General features: G+C 51.3%; 2 protein-coding genes across 2 annotated transcripts; one reads left to right on the forward strand and one right to left on the reverse strand.

The window, feature by feature from the left end:
- The first annotated feature begins 823 nt into the window (after positions 1 to 823).
- MYOZ3 (myozenin 3) lies at positions 824 to 7,153 on the forward strand. Its single transcript, XM_008921008.2, has 7 exons — positions 824 to 922; positions 1,908 to 1,994; positions 2,293 to 2,447; positions 2,657 to 2,716; positions 2,817 to 2,964; positions 3,221 to 3,392; positions 5,910 to 7,153. Exons 2-7 carry the CDS (start codon positions 1,964 to 1,966, stop codon positions 6,070 to 6,072), a joined length of 729 nt encoding a protein of 242 aa, XP_008919256.2. The 5' UTR covers positions 824 to 922; positions 1,908 to 1,963; the 3' UTR covers positions 6,073 to 7,153.
- A 398-nt stretch (positions 7,154 to 7,551) lies between these two features.
- Positions 7,552 to 15,592, reverse strand: RBM22 (RNA binding motif protein 22). Its single transcript, XM_018081155.3, has 11 exons — positions 15,492 to 15,592; positions 14,830 to 14,883; positions 13,858 to 13,887; positions 12,687 to 12,819; positions 12,344 to 12,444; positions 12,012 to 12,184; positions 11,270 to 11,470; positions 10,599 to 10,763; positions 10,091 to 10,179; positions 9,458 to 9,589; positions 7,552 to 8,770 (listed from the first exon to the last, which is right to left on the reverse strand). The coding sequence occupies exons 1-11, from the start codon at positions 15,543 to 15,545 to the stop codon at positions 8,640 to 8,642; spliced, it is 1,263 nt and encodes a 420-aa protein (XP_017936644.2). The 5' UTR covers positions 15,546 to 15,592; the 3' UTR covers positions 7,552 to 8,639.
- Positions 15,593 to 15,643: the final 51 nt, after the last annotated feature.

Here is a 15,643-nt window from a genome sequence, read left to right on the forward strand (position 1 = left end):
AGGTGGGAAGAGATGGGGGGGCTGTGGGGGGCTGAAGGAAGTGGTACATGTTGCAGAGGGTTTGAAGGAGGTGTCAGCACAGGAGAGTGTCCCCATGGGGATGAGTTGGTGTCCCCACACCTTGATAAGACCGGGACTGGAAAAGAGTTTGAATCTGGGCTGCCAGAGCTTGGACACGTTCCCATTCAGGGACCCCCAGTCACTCCTTCCTGTTCCCCAGGACACACTGTTGGAGCCAGCCCATCCCTATTCCCTGGAGTACCTCCACCCTGCAGTCTGTTCTTCCTGCAGCACAGCCCCCCACTCCCAGGACATATCTCCCACCCTCACTCCACCAGTCACCATAACCTGCCTTCACCATGCCGCTGTATACCCAGCTCAGAAATAAACTGCCTTTATCCCACCCAGCCTAGCTCTGATCTGTCCCCAAGGTGGCCTGGGAACACATGGCACATGGCCACCTCCTGCTGCTGCTATGTGCCCACCACCCCTGTCCCCAGGGGTCAGCCCTGCTCCGTGCCAAGGTGACAGCATCCCCATCCCCGTGGGTCAGCCCTGCTCCATGCTGGGGTGACAGGTCCTGGTCCCCAGGAGTCACAGCCCCACTTCAGGGTGATGGCATCCTCATCCCCGTGGGTCAGACCTGTCCCGTGCTGGGGTGACGGCATCCCGGTCCCCAAGGGTCACAGCCCTGCTCCGCCCCCTTTCTCAGCCAGAAATAACTTCTGTCCCGTGGTTGGACCTTGGCATCTGGGCTGGAGCCCGGGACGGGTTGGGGTGAGCGGCAGGAGCCCAGGGGTTGCTGTGAAGGGCCACCCAGGGCCACCAAGCACTGGTGGCTGCAGGTTGGCTTTGGTCTCATCACCCTCCACAGCAGGAGAAGCATCTTCACTCCCCAGCATCTGGGGCATCCCCTGGCCAGGTAGGGAAGGTGAGGTCCCCACATGGGAGGCAGTGGGTGGGTGGGTGCACAGGGCTTGGGGACGTCCCAGCCTTGGTGGTGGGGACATCACGACTGTGGGGTCAGGGTGCAGTCTCCCTGGAGTGGGGTGGAGGGAAGGATGGGACGCAGGTCTGGGGCTCACTGTGCAGATGGTAAAGCTGAGCTTAGGGCTGGCAGGGAGCTGCGTGCCAGGCACCCACAGCCCCATGGGGACCCTCTGCTCTCCAGGGCCCTTAGGGGAAACTGCCCAGCATCAGCCTGAGGTGAGGGACACCAGATGCACTCAATGGGGTCAAACAGCTCCCATTTACTGAGCCGAGTGCCCTGTGCTGCTGCAGGTGGGCAGCCTGGGGGGCTGACAACAGGGCTGGTTTCCAGCTGCCTCTCCACAAAGGATCGACCCAGCCCAGTAGTCCCGTGCCCCTCTTCGCCACTGGCTGGGCTCACCAGCTCCCTGCAGGGTCAGGGTTACAGCTCCTGCACCCTTGGGGCGAACAGCTGAAAATAGCTCTGCTAAGGCAGAGGTGTTGGGGGGGGCAGCCAGGGCCCCCCTGGCCCCGTGGGCTGCGGCAGCAGGTGCTGCTCCGGGGGCACTCAGGGCACAGGGACACTGGCTCACTGTGGGCAAGGATAGAGCTGAGGATACTTTCTGCCCTAAAGAAAGGCAGAAAGGAAACATGACAGGCAGGGGCTGAGGGGCAACATGCTTTGAACATTCCCTATGTCTGTTGAAGGGAATGGAGAGCGGCGCAGGGAGATACTTAAGGATGATGCTCAGGGATGATGCTGTTGAGGGGACGTGCTCAGGGATGATGCTCAGGGATGATGCTGTTGAGGGGACATGCTCAGGGATGATGCTGGACAGGGGTGATGCTCAGCTGAAATCTGGCATCTCTCTGTGGCACGCCTGGGGCTGACATGTCCCCATGCTTGGTGTCACTCTGGGGGTGCCTCTCTCTTCCAGCCAGGCAGAATCCATCCCCCTGCCACAGAGCTGCCCCAGGAGCACGGCAGCAAGTGATGACCATCATGAAACCGGGCCCTGCAGATGGTAAGAGGGTGCAGGGGTGCCATCAGCCCCAGGGCAGTGCTGCCCTCCCTGCCTAGGGGCCAGACCCAGCTCTGGTTGAGGCCACTGACCCATGCATGGGGCAAGTGAGGCTGTTTGAGCCTTTGGAGCTGAGCTAATTCCCTGATAGTTCCTCACACTGAGGAAACACCAGTCTCTGACACAACTAAGCCACGCAACAGGGACCCCGATGAGGGGACACACTGTCTGTGCTGGGCTTGGGGCTCCCCAGCACTGCAGCATCCTCAGCTGTGGCTGTGCTCTCTCCTGGCCTCCTCAGAGCCCCGTCTGGACTTGGGCAAGAAGATGAGCACAACACAGGACCTGATGATCGAGGAACTCTCCCTGCGGAATAACCGCGGCTCCCAGCTCTTCCAGCAGCGCCAGAGGCGGATGCAGCGCTTCATTTTTGAGCATCCCAGTGGCTACAGGGAGGTGGGTCTGAGACAGCCCTTCCCCAGCTCTTGCAGCCTTTCCAGGGAAGCAATCCCTGGCAGGGCTGGGGGTCTCTGCACAGGGCAGCCACAGTCGGCTGCTACGCTGAGATGAAGCGAGAGGAGAGATGGCTTGGTGGGCTGGGCATGGAGATGGGCAAGCAAGGAGCTCAGTATCCACTCACTAACCCTTCTCCTTACCTCCTGCAGCTCCCAGGGCCAGGGGGCTCACACCGCACTGAGAAAGGAGATCCAGCGAATGAAGGGACGGTGAGTAGATGGAGGGAGCTTTGAGGTGCTTTCAGCCACCTCCAAAGTCCCAGTGGGGGCAGGGGAAGTGCCCTGTGCCTGTTGACTCTCCCCCCCGCAGGCAGAGGAGAATGCCGAGGGCCAGCAGAATTATCACTCCGAGCTCCACGTGGCAGCATCGCCCCAGGGTGGCCCCCCAGAAGTGCCCAAGAAGACAGAGAAAGTCTTGCATATGAGCAAAGTCCTGAACCCCAGTGCTCTGGCCCCAGGTAAATAAATCCTGCCTGCACCCTAAACCTGACACCGCTGTGATCTCAGCAGTGTGGGGCTGGAGGTAGCGAGCTGCTGCCTGCCGAGGGTTCTGTCCCAAACCCTTCCCCAGAGTTTGTACATATACAAATATATAAATATATATTTATGTTATAGATATGCAGTCCTGGCCCCAGCAGGCAGGTCCTCTACGGCCATGCAAATGCCAGGCTGTTCCCAGCCCCAGCAGCCCATGCTGTCTCTCCCCCTGCACAGGGTACTCGAGCCCCCTCAAAGAAATCCCCCCGGAGAAGTTCAACGTCACCGCCATCCCCAAGGGCTACCGGTGCCCGTGGCAGGAGCTCTTTGGTGACAGGGATGATGCTGTGTATGGCAAGAACCAGCCACCCATGAGACCCCCTGCGTGGGACTTCAGGAGCTTCAACAGGTAACAGGCAGGCACCACCAACCTGGCCAGCCCTTCAAGCCCTTCAGCCTTGAGAAGCATCCAACATCCTGTGAGGGAAACACAGTGGTCCGTGCTCTCTCTATACACCACAGGGGCACAGCAAGGGCTCAGGATGCTCTTTTCCTGCTCAGGAGCTCCTCTGTGGCTCCCTGCAAAGGTCCCTGCCTCCAGCAGCTCCCCAGATCTCCTCTCAGCTCTACCACTGGGTTTGCGCAGCCTTAAGCAGTCTGATCTCACTGGCTAACCTCAGGGATGAAATTTGTGAGGACTAATTCTCATGCACATGGTCCTGGAGAAGGAATCACTTCTGCTCCCAGCTGGGCTCAGCTCTGGGCTGGGTGGAGGAATGACACAGACAGTGCCAAGTCTCCTAATTTCCTTAAGGTATCCAAGCAGCTGCTGGAAGTGGTGGGGGTATAAGGTTAATCATCCCACAAAGTGCTAAAAGAAGTCACCAGATTCCTTCCAAACACCTGCTTGGGATTGAAGCCTCCAGGCCAGGGGATTTCTAGTGGCTCAGCCTGGCAAGCTCTGTGCCCTGTGGCTGCTTCTGATGGAGCACAGCTGGTGCCTCGTCACACCTCCAAAATACATTGGGGTCAAGGCTGGAGCAGAGACTGCCAAGGAAGGTTTCCTTTCTGGAAAGGTGCTCGGTGGGGATCCAGGAGATGGAGATCTGGTGGTAGCAAAGCACCAGCAGCCCATGGTAGAATAATGAGAACTGAACTTTTAAACTGAACATCATCCCAGGGAATCTGCAAACCAGGGAATCTGGGTCCTCCTTGCTGAAAGCCTCTGTCATGAGGATGGAATTACTTGGGCCTTGGTGGCCTGGCCAAAGTTGCCTTACAGCGTTCAAGTTCCCAGTGGAGCTCCCCAGTAGGACACAGCACTGCTCCCTGTCAGACCATGGGCACAGTGCTGGGCCTGTGCTGGGGGCAGCTCTGCTGTGCCCACACCAGGGCTGGATTTGTGTCATGGGACACACGACTGCTGTGCTTTGAGCACCTGGTAGAAGGGGCTGTGGGGAGCCACAACCCCTCCACATGGGAATGGCATCCCAAAAGCCAGAGATCAGCCTGGCCACCACCATCCCTTTGCTGATCTCCTCCCCCTCAGCCCTGGGGCTTTGCCATGTGACTCTCCTTGAGGAGTTACAGCCGAGGAGGTGCTGCAGGGGGAGAACGAAAAGCTGCTGCAGACACTTGGCTCTTTTATTTCAACATTTAGCCATGTTCCTGCCTTGGGATTTATTTATGGACAGGGACTGAAGCAAGGGCATGTTTCTGAATAGTGCTTTACCCTGCACCATTTCTCCTCTCTCACACGCTGCCTTTCTATTTAAAGTCTTCAACTGTAATTTAATACAGATGGATGCTAATTTAACTCCAAGCCTCTCGCCACCTCCTCTAATTCTTCACTGAGGCAGGAAGATTCAGAGAGCCAATCTGCTTTTAACTGGGCTTTTCATGATCTTCCAAGCTGTTGGCTTTTAAATCACTTCTCAGTTCAAATACCAAACCACAGAAAAACAAGCCTTTTGGAAGAGATTGGCTATCAAAAAGCCAGTGGTCTTGCCTAAGGCTGGTTGAATCCCAGCTCACATGGGTCACAAGGCAACGGCAAGTCCACCATTTCAACAGCAACTGTGTTAAAGACTGATTTATTCCCAATTTTAAACATTCAGGCTGTGATGAAAAGACCTGGGGCCACCTTGCTGCCTTGAGAGTGAAAACCAACCTTTGACAAAGACTATCTTTTCCCAGAAGAGAGAAAGTTCCTAGAACAAATCTCTCTACTTTACCTTTCCCCCTCTTATTTCTCCTCTGTTGCAAAACACTGCCACGTTACTCGTGTTCTAGCAGTGCTTCCCAAAGCAAACATTCCCAGCTTTGCCTCACTGATAGCTCAGCCTCCATGTGCTGCTCCAAAACCAACATTCTTGGCTTTTTGGGGGCTGGCACAATCTTCTCCAGTCCCTTTCCACATTTCTCCAGGAAGGGATGACAGCTCTTGCCCCCGCACTGCTCCTCCTGTTAGTCATAGTTCACGAGAAGCCGTCCCAAAAGGCAGGATGGAGCCAGGGCCAAGAGAGACACATTTGCCTGCACATGTGCTGCAGGGATCTGGAGCAGCCATCGGCCTCAGCCCTCTGCAGAACACATTGAGACGCTTTCTAATGACCAGGGGGTTTGTCACTGCTCTCTGAACCTAAGCCCTTCCACGTACAGAACACTTCCATTCACACTCAGGCACCGAGCCTTGCTCCCTAGTCTCACCAAAGCTTGAGTTGAGGTGGGCTCTGCACCAGAGAAGCACCTTGCTGGGCTGGCAGGGGCTCTAACAGTGTTCTGGGGAGGAGGAGGAGGAGAGTTGTCATTTGCCACAGACATTGCTAGGCTGTGCTGGGCTCAGAGTCAGTAAATCCAGACCTACTTTTTCTATCACCTTCACAGCATGCCCTTGTGACTAAGTCTGCTTCTCCTTGTGCCACAGGACCCCAGCCCCGTTTGACAGGGCGGTGGTTGGGGAGCTGTTCTCTCTGCCCACCGCAGAGCTGGACAACCTGAGCGTGCTGGAGGTGATTTCCCACAGGCCCAACTTCAACCGCGTGGCGCAAGGCTGGGTGCGGATCCTGCCGGAGAGCGAAGAGCTGTAGCTGTTCCTTCCCCACCACCACGGATGGTTTCCTCGCTAGACTCGGACACACTTCGCAGGGTGGGGGAGAGGGGGCAGGTATCCCTCATGGAAGCTCAGCCAGTGGTCTCGGGGTTGTCATCTTCAGATGGGGTTTGACCGAGCTCGAGTCTGGGACCATTCTGAATTCCCCTTGCAGCAGCCCTGGTCACAAGGGCAGTGAGCGCCAAGCCAGCCAGCCAAGTTCTTGCTGTTAATCAAGCAGATCCCCACAAGCTCCCATACAAAACACCTCATACAGCCTGTCCTCTGCCCTGCCTTGTGGAAAACAGCACCACCAGCTGCAACACACCAAACTCCCTCCCTGCGTCTTCACCGACACAAGAGACCTGCTTTGACAGCTGGTGCTTTTGCAGAGAAATTCCATCTTCAGGACAACTCTGCATCTGTCATTCCAGTCAGGATGGTGAGAGGAGGTGATAATGGAAGAGCAGCAGCAAAACAAGTTACTGGAGGCATTGGCATGTTAAAAGCAGCTACTTTGGGCTTGGCTGGACAACAAAACAAATTGAGGAACTGGGAATCTGCCTGTTTACCAACACAGCACAACCAGGATAGATGGGAGAGGAACAGTGGGAGTTGGAAAATTGTGCTGTATTTTCCACTGGCTAGCACTTGGCAGCTGGTATTTTCCCCTTTCTACTGCTATTTGCATGCCTTGCTTGAACATCTAAGCCCTGAGTGACTTACGCCAGATTTGCTTCATGTAGTTGGTTAACAAGGATCAGGTCCTGCCTGGACCCACACCAGTCTGAGGATCCTGCCAGGGTGTTCCACAGGGAAGGAAAAGCAGCGTGATCATGACTCTAGAGAGCACAGGCTTCTCTGGGAATGTGAAAATCAGCAGTGAGGATCCAATTACACCGTTTTCAGCAGTGACACACAGTGGGACCTGCGGCTAACAACAGCCCATTGATCTGGGGATCTGTGATGCTCAACTGCTGCCCTGTTCCAGTTCCACCTCTCTCCTCTTTGTCCATCATCTGCAGAAGCCATGTAACCCCAGGGAACTGGAAATAATAAATAAATAGTGATGATGTAAAGCCTCTTGCATTTGAGACGTGTCTGCACAGCACTCACAGGCCCTGGCTGTGGAGTCTTGGGGCCAGAGCAGTGGCAAAAGCCACAGCCCTTTCCTATCCACCAGCAGCCTCTGCTGCCCAACACTGCCCTGAAATGGCTCTTCCCTGACAAAAGCTGAACTAATCACCCATGCCCAAAGCCCAGCTTTCTCCAGAGAAAGCCAGTCCATGGTGCACATCCCCTCCAACAGCCTGGCAGTCCATCATGGGACTCTGTCACCATAAAGGACAGCACATGAAACCAAAAGCAGACATGCTGTCCTTGCCCACACTGCATCTTGGCTGTGGGAGCAGCCACATAAAAATCAGACAAAGTCCCCAGACATTGCACTCCAGGAAGCAGGGTCTAAGCACAGTGGTGAAAAATTCAAATATTTTAATGTACTTTTTTTGAAACAAGCAAATGAAGCCTCAGAACAAGCCCCATCACGTTTTGCTTTACAGAAAGATTTCCACAGATCCACTGCACAAAAGCAGCTGACACACAGATAAATCTAAAATCCTCCAGCCACATGTACACAGACCTTACTCAGCAGCAGGCTTCATGCAGGATGCAGTCACTCCTGGCCAAGCACTACAGTGGGAGCACAGAAGGAAAAGCAGGATGAAGTGGGACCCTTCTCACAGCTTAAGACACTGCACCAAGGGCCTCGAAAGCCCCAAATCTCCCCCAGAGCAGCTGTGGCTGCACAGTGCCCTCCCCTGCAGCTGTCAGCAACACAGCCCAGCCTGTGGGGCCACTGAGGGGGCTGTCACCTGGCTAAATTGGGCAACTGCTGACCTGTCACTCCACGTCATGCCTGCACTGCCCGAGGGCTGCTCTGCTGACCCAGCACTTGTCTCGCTCAGGATGAGCAGGATTAGAAGTGATGCATCAAAAAAGGTTTTGTTTTCTTGTCTTTTTTTCAAAGCCAGAAGTCAGGAAAAAGGAGGGAGGAAAACTCTGTGTAAGGCAAAGCCATGGGTTTGCCTGTGGCAACAACATCATCTGATGAGCTTGTTTTTCAGCTCTTATTCAGTCCTGGTTTAACACCTCATTAGATTAGCACATCATTAGTTACCTGACAGAGAAGAGTCTCTGGTTACATTTAAACAGTCCACAATGTTCAGACTGAGGACATCAAACGGGCTTGAAAAGGGTTTGGTTTTGTTTTTCCAGAAGTTTATTTCAAAAGTGTGCCAATGGGATACACAGATAGCACTGTAATTCTGGTACCCCAGACCCACAGACAACCCCCCTGTCTGACCCCCACCCCCCCCAACACTTAAAGAAAGACCTGGGACATACCAACAATCCGATTAGCTAGCGGAGACACGGAGCTCAGCTTGCCCTGTGGCTGCAAGCAGGGGAATAAGGCGTCTCTAGCTCACCCACAGCTCAACATATGGTGCTACCATGGTAACTAGAAAATAACATTTACTTCAAGGATGAGGGTGGCAGGACGTGCTAGGGGCTGCTGTGCTTTCCCGCGTGGGCACCCATCCTCTGGGGGTCCTGGGATGGGTAGTGGATGGGGCCTGGGGCTCTCATGAAGGGAGGTGGGGGCCCCATGGCGTGGAACATGTGTGGTCCAAAACCTGCAGGAATAAAATTGGCAGCTTCAGGCAAAGCAGCAGAAAACCCAATGCGTATGTTCCGCTGCTTCAAAGCGCCGACAGAACAGCTGGCTCACAGCTGTGCCTCACAAATGTGCTCATCTCCCACCTCCCCAAAAACTCCTTCCCTCTTTTCAGTACAACTGGGGGCAATCCCTACCCAACACACATCCTTACTCACAGATAAAAGCTGGTGGGGCGACTGGGCAGATGTCTGTAACGCCCATCTAAATGTTTTCTATTCAACCGTGCAGCAGAGAAAATATACCCACAAGAGTCCAACGTTCCATTAAAAAAAAAAAAGGAACTCTGGATAGATATATACAGAGAGCCAAAAACAGGCTGGCAGTCAACTAGCTGCAAAATTACCTTTTGAAGTTAGGGTTAATGTGGCATTTACACAGCCAGCAAAAGCACTGAGTAGGTCTCAGTACCAGCGATGGGGATCTCCATGCCTGGGAATTTGCAAGTGAATACCTACCACAACAGGCAGCTCAGTTTAATTAAACTGTGCTGACAGCTCAGTTTAGATCATCAGTTGACCCTGTGTGATCAGGGATGAGGAAAATCAGCTCAGGGCATGCATCAGTTGTAGCATGGCCAGGCAAGGAGGAACAGACCATCTAACACCGAGTTCCACACCCCCACTAGAGGGGGAAACACAAGTACCTGGAGGTGGTGGTGGAGCGATGCCAGGGGGAGGTGGCAGGGCAATGTTCACCACAGCTGAGGGGCCACTTGGAGGTAGGTTGAAGTAATTTGCAGAAGCCTCCTCTTCTGCAGCTGGAGGAGGGGGGAGAGCTGCAGAAAAAGCACATAGTGGTTATGGAGATGCAAGACAAGCAGAGGTGTCTCCTTCAGAGAGGGGGCACAATCCGTGCTTTCGTAAGGGCAAACTGCTGCTACCATCACACCTTTGAACAGTGAGAGCAGGACTGCCCTGAAACTCCAGTCACTGGTTTTCTTCACCCAAAACCAGCTTTGCTTTTTCCATCATACAACGCTCAGTGAATTAGGAAAACATTAAGAGCATGGGCTGCCAGTGTCTCAGACCTAAGTACCTTGAACAGAGCTTTAAGTTTTCATTCATCACACAAAGAACTCTCTTTTCATCCAGGATTTGCTTCTAAACAAAGCTCATCTCCCATCCCAGCTGGATCTGCTGCAAAGCTACTACAACTGCTCTGCTCACCACTGCCTCTACCATCCCGAACTGTCACTGCTCCCAGAAATTTAACACTAGCCTCACTCATGGAAGCAGGTCAGCATTAAGTGTTTCAGAGATGAAAACAACTCCCTTACCACCAGGAAGTCCCGGAACTGGCTCCAGCTTTATCCCGGATTCTGTAGTACCTTCCTTGTCCTTTTCTTTTCCTCTTGCTGCCTGGGATCTGGGAAACAGACAAAAGTTTGAGAACAAGGATGAGAAAAAGCGGGATAAGGAAATATTTGTAACACGGTAGTTTCACCTTATCTAATCCAGACCCATTGTTTCAGGCCAAAGATGAAAGACTCACAACATCAGAGACAGGTGGTACAAAGTGTGCAAACAGTGCTTACAGGAGATGGACTAGGAGCAAAACTACAGAAACCCATCCATAACCCTCAGCCAGGAAATCTCTTACACTATTTGTGTCATCTCCAACCCACATCCCGCTGCAGAAACAAAGCCAAGCTGTAAGAGGACCCCAACTATTTACCAATCAAATATCTACTCCACCATAATATCCAATCCTGCTTATCAAGACTACAGAAACTGGGAGCAGAACCTTGTGGCAGTATCCTCCTGGTTTCCTCCCCCCACACTCACCTTCCCCACTTGACATTGAGCCTGCGACCGTTGACAATGAGCTTGTTGAAGGATTTCTCAGCAGCCACCTCTGCAGCCTGGCGGGTAGCAAACTGGATGAACGCACACTGCTGCCTCTGCACCACCGTTATCGTCCGGATCTCCCCGAACTGGTAGAAGTGATTTCTGCGGGGGGAAGGGAAAAATCATGATGATACCCCTCTCCTCCTAGTCACAGGGTACAGAGCAGAGCAGGTAGAATAGGTATGCTTTCTCTTCTCCATCCCCAGTTCAAACTGATCATTAGAAATTAATAATCGATCGATTAATCATTATTGCCTCTCTGTGCAATTATGGAGCAATAAAAGCTCTGAAGCTTCTCTTAGCAGCTAGCTAGAGGCTACAGGACTTCCTCGTAAAAAGGGTTGCACAGTATGCCCAACAGCTCAGAAGGATGATTCATGTTTGAAGAAATAAATTTTAAATCAAAGCATTTGAAATGTGCCTGTTTAATCTGTTCTCCAACAAGCTGGCACTCCCCTGCACTTGCCCACCAACCAGTTCCCCATTAAGGAAAACTGAAAACCAGGTTTATTTTTGTTCCTTGCAAGAGAGATTTCCTCACTGGAAGATAAGCAGATACCAAAGTGTCAAACAAAAAGGCAAGGGCAATATATAATTCACCAACACACCTGAGATCCGATTCAGAAATGGTATCTCCAAGCCCTCCAACATACAGTGTAGTAATAGTCTTGTCTTCGGGGGGGTCTAGACGAGGCATGGTTGATGCTCGTTTCAGCAGTTTATCAGCCACGGGATCATTAATTCCATAGTAACGATCTTTGATGTTCTGGTCAGCCAGAGGATCGTCTGGATCTGTAGGTTTCTCATGCCTAAGGTTCAGCAAGCAAAGCATTTTATAACACCAGTGACAGCTGCATGGATTAAAATGGCTGTAGCTGCCACCTTCCCTTCTCAAGCCCTCGGGTCACTTATATCCTTAACCCTGTCCACATAAACACGCCAAAATGGAACAAAAAGCCCTGAGAACTTGAACTGCAGCCAGGACTGCCTCAAGTTCTGAATGAATGGCACTTCTGACAGCTCAACATTCGAGCCCCACAAAACACAAGAGCTGGATTTCAAATGGCCTCTTGTTCAAACACAAAGATCTCTGGTTGAGGGGACTGACGCCACGAAGGGGAAAAATGAACTACACAAGAGGAGAGCTGCAGTCACTGCTTTGGCAAACCCTGCAGTCAGTGGCTCACTAACAAATATGCCACCACAGAGCTTCATTTACTGGCGCTGGATACAAGTTTCACCCTGAGCCCAATCACAGTGTTGAGTCTCCTGCCCACTGGAAGATCTCGGGTTCTTTGAGCCCCAAGGTAGCTGTGGTGAACAGATTAACTGTTTAAGATGTATCTGTACCTGTAGGGACACTCCTCCCCTCTCTTGCACTCTCCCTTCACCCAGAAGGAGCAGATGTGAGGACGGTTGCGTTTGTAGTACGGAGTGGTTCGGGCCAGCTTCAGCAGCATGTCGCTGGTAGAAGTAGCTTTTCCTAGTGCACCAACAGGTCTAGTGCCATCAGAATTGGCTATCTAAACAGCAGGTAAAACACAAACAATTATGTATATACCAGCACTGAACACTAATGCACAGAACCAGAGCAAGCAAAAGGTTTTAAGAGAAGCTGGGTCATTGCTCCCCTTTCCTCCCCATCCACAGTCACGCCAAGAGCATGACTGTAACTATCTTACCTCTCGCTCCATGTTCTGGGTATAGTATTCTTTGTTGACGTCAGATTTGGGCATTTCATCCTTAAGGGAGAGTCCTGCATCTCGGACTTGGATAGGCAAACCTGGAATGAAACAATAAAACCCCAACAAATCCATATGAAGCACAAGCTGAAAGAGCAGAAATAGTTATTTCTGCAACCTGCACTGGCCAGAGGTAATTCATCTGCTGCAGATGTGATCGCCAAGACTTGTTCCTCTCCAAGACTGCCCAGTGCCAAATACACACACAAATTTAAAGACATTTCACCAATTTTACATTTCAGAGGCCAGCTCCTTCTCTTGGTTTACATTTTTGGGTACACACCATATTCCAGGTCAAGCAGGCAGGTCTGGCAGACGTTCTTCAGCTTGCTGCATGTCTGGCACACTTCGGTCTTCTTGAAGCGCATCCGCACCCCGGGGCACCAGCGGAACACGGTGAAAGGCCTGGCACAAATCTGGGACACAGAAAGGTGACCCTTGTTTCTCTCTCCACAGTGACTGTTCTGCTTCTTGCACGGAAACTGAAAACTCCAAATTCGTCTAATCTCTTTAAACCGTAAGTACAACTTCTCCATCTTAGTGCTAAGACACAGAGCTCGGTTTTCTGTTTGGTTCTCAGTTTTCTATTTGGTGCTTTATTTAGACAGGAGAAAGTTTTAGGGAAGTTTTTTTTCCTTGTTTTTTTTTTTTTTTAATTTATTACAATAGCCTGAGCACAGATCTACTCAAAGGACACAGAAATTCTCCTTCATTCCAGGAGATGTCAGTGTAGAGCTACCAGAGATGAATTACATGAGGTACCAGCACAGCAGCAACCCTGGGAGAGGTTATGAGACCTTTGGTCCAGAAAAAGACTACTGCTCTCTCTTATGTCATGGAATGACACATCTGCTTCTGCTGCATGTACAGCCCGAGTATGTGGATACAATCTCAATCTGTACAGATTTCAACACATGCCTTCTCTCTGCTTCAGAAGAGAACTGGTAAAAGGGCAAAAAATTCCTTTGATTTCCCTCAGTCCAGTCAACACTATTTCTTGCTCTCTCAGAAATAAATGTGGCTTATTTCTTAAATAATTAACACAAATCACCACATAGCCATGAGTAACATACGCAGAGCTAACCCTAAACTCCAGGTATTTATGCATTTCTGAGTAAAAACAAAAGACCTGCACAAGAAAACATGAAATCATTTAAAATGCTGAAATACCTTCAAATACAGTACAACAGTATTCACAAACCCTCATTCTGATAAACATGAAGATTTAGACAGACTTAGGATTTGCTCAAAAATTTTGCTATTTTAAGACCAACTGACTTTGTTTAACAAAGCACAGTAGACTGACCTAAAAATTTATGTAGTTACATAAATATTTTAAGTTGTTAACCCAGATAAGTGCTTTTCTGAAGCTGACAGGTTTTTAATCATTAAAACATATTATTCCTAGATCTGCACCAATTTAGACATTCTTTTTTCAAAAGACACAAACATACCTTGCATTCTTTTCCATATTTTTCTTTGGTCTGAAATGTAATAAAAAGTAATAAAAGAAAACATGAAATATCATCAGTTCAACAGAAAACATATCATTGATGTTATAACACAGTGGTTTTTTTCATAATTATGCTGCATTTACACTCATCCACCCCCATGTTTTGGGCTTACACCTTGGAAGGTCAACAAGACAAAGAAGTTAATTCTAAAATACTCTCAATCCACTTCTGGTTTAGAAACATTCATTAAAAACAGAGTATTGTAAGTCCCACCCCTGCACTGATGAAAGATAGGAATGAAAAGGAGTAATAAGAGCTATTTTTCAGGAAAGATGATGTTACATGAAATATGTCCGTGAAAACAACCTGGTTTTGATATATCACCTATACCAGCATTAAGGTTGTGTTTCATAAAAATATCCCAGTCTCTCTCAGCAAACTTGGTGGCACAGAAATGTGAAGGAGATCGTGTCAGTGTAGGTCACACACAAGTGGGTTGAGCAGAGAAAAGCAACATAACATGGACTGACTCACCCTGCACAGAGGAAACCAAGGAAAACAAACAGGGATTTAAATTACCTTCACAAGTCAGCTTTAATTTAATTTTAGTAGTGCATGTTCGTCATATTTTAGGAATTGTGTTACTTAGTGTTTCAGTAGCTCACAGCTCTCCACGTCACAGTTCACATGAAGCATTAAAGCTTCATGTTCTACTCTTTCCTGCACTCCAGACACTGGACTACGTCATCTTCCTCTCCTTTTTGATTGATTTGCTCTTATATCACACCCCTAACCATGACACCACATACCAACAACGGCTGGAACCAAGTCCTGTTGTGCAGAACCAGATGCTCAGGTGTGTGTGTCCAACTCAGCACCCCCTCCTGCACCCAGCCCTACTTCAGTCCCCAGACCCCACAGTTTTAGAGTCCAACACAGAGGGAAGGACTGCAGGGTCCAAAAGGAACATACCATCCGAATGTAGGGGTTTTCTCCAAGACATGTCTGGCACAGGATAGGGAAGTCCTGCGGGGAGCAAGAAGAAAATCGGGAATTTATAACAAACTCTGCCATCACAACAGCATTCAAGTCGCACTCTGAAAAATGCTACTGAGTTAAACTCATCACACTGACTGAAAAACGCAAAAAGATTCAGAGACATCAGGAGAACTGCAAGCCACCGCCCAGGCTCAAATTATTCAAGAATCGCGATCTGCTGGCTGCTGTAGCTTGATGTAGAACTTAGAGCACACAAACAAAAAAAAGCATATTCTTAAGATCTGACCCTGTGAGCGCCCGGACCCGAGGAGGTGGCGCCGCCCCGTTATCCCTCAGCATAGCCTGAGAGGAGAGGCCTCGGCTCCAGAGAGCACACGAGGGGCCCGGTTCAGCCCCCGTGGTGGCAGAGAGCACCGAGAGCTCCCCCTCCCACCGACCGTAGGGAGCAGCACCGTCCCTTTGCCGTACGGAGGGCTCGGGAGCCGCGGCACCGCAGGTCGGGGGTCGCGGGTGCCCAGGGCCGGTCCCGGCGCCTCCTCCCCGCGCTCCCCTCGCCTGGCGGCCTCCTGGCAGCGCAAGCCCCCCCGGTCCCGCTCCTCCCGCCTTCCCCGCGTGCCCCGGCTCCCCCCGCTCACCGCGTCCCTCCAGTTCTGCCGGTTGTAGGTGTTGGAGCCCAGCGATGTGGACATGGCGCCCGCCCCGCTGCCGGCCGGGCCCCGCCGGAACTGACGCCACTTCCGCCGCCGCTGCCGCCACCGCGCTCCGGGCGAGACCACCGGCACGGGGG

Source organism: Manacus vitellinus, unplaced genomic scaffold, assembly GCF_001715985.3.
Source record: "Manacus vitellinus isolate BGI_N305 unplaced genomic scaffold, ASM171598v3 scaffold_51_pilon, whole genome shotgun sequence".
Lineage (NCBI taxonomy): Eukaryota > Metazoa > Chordata > Aves > Passeriformes > Pipridae > Manacus > Manacus vitellinus.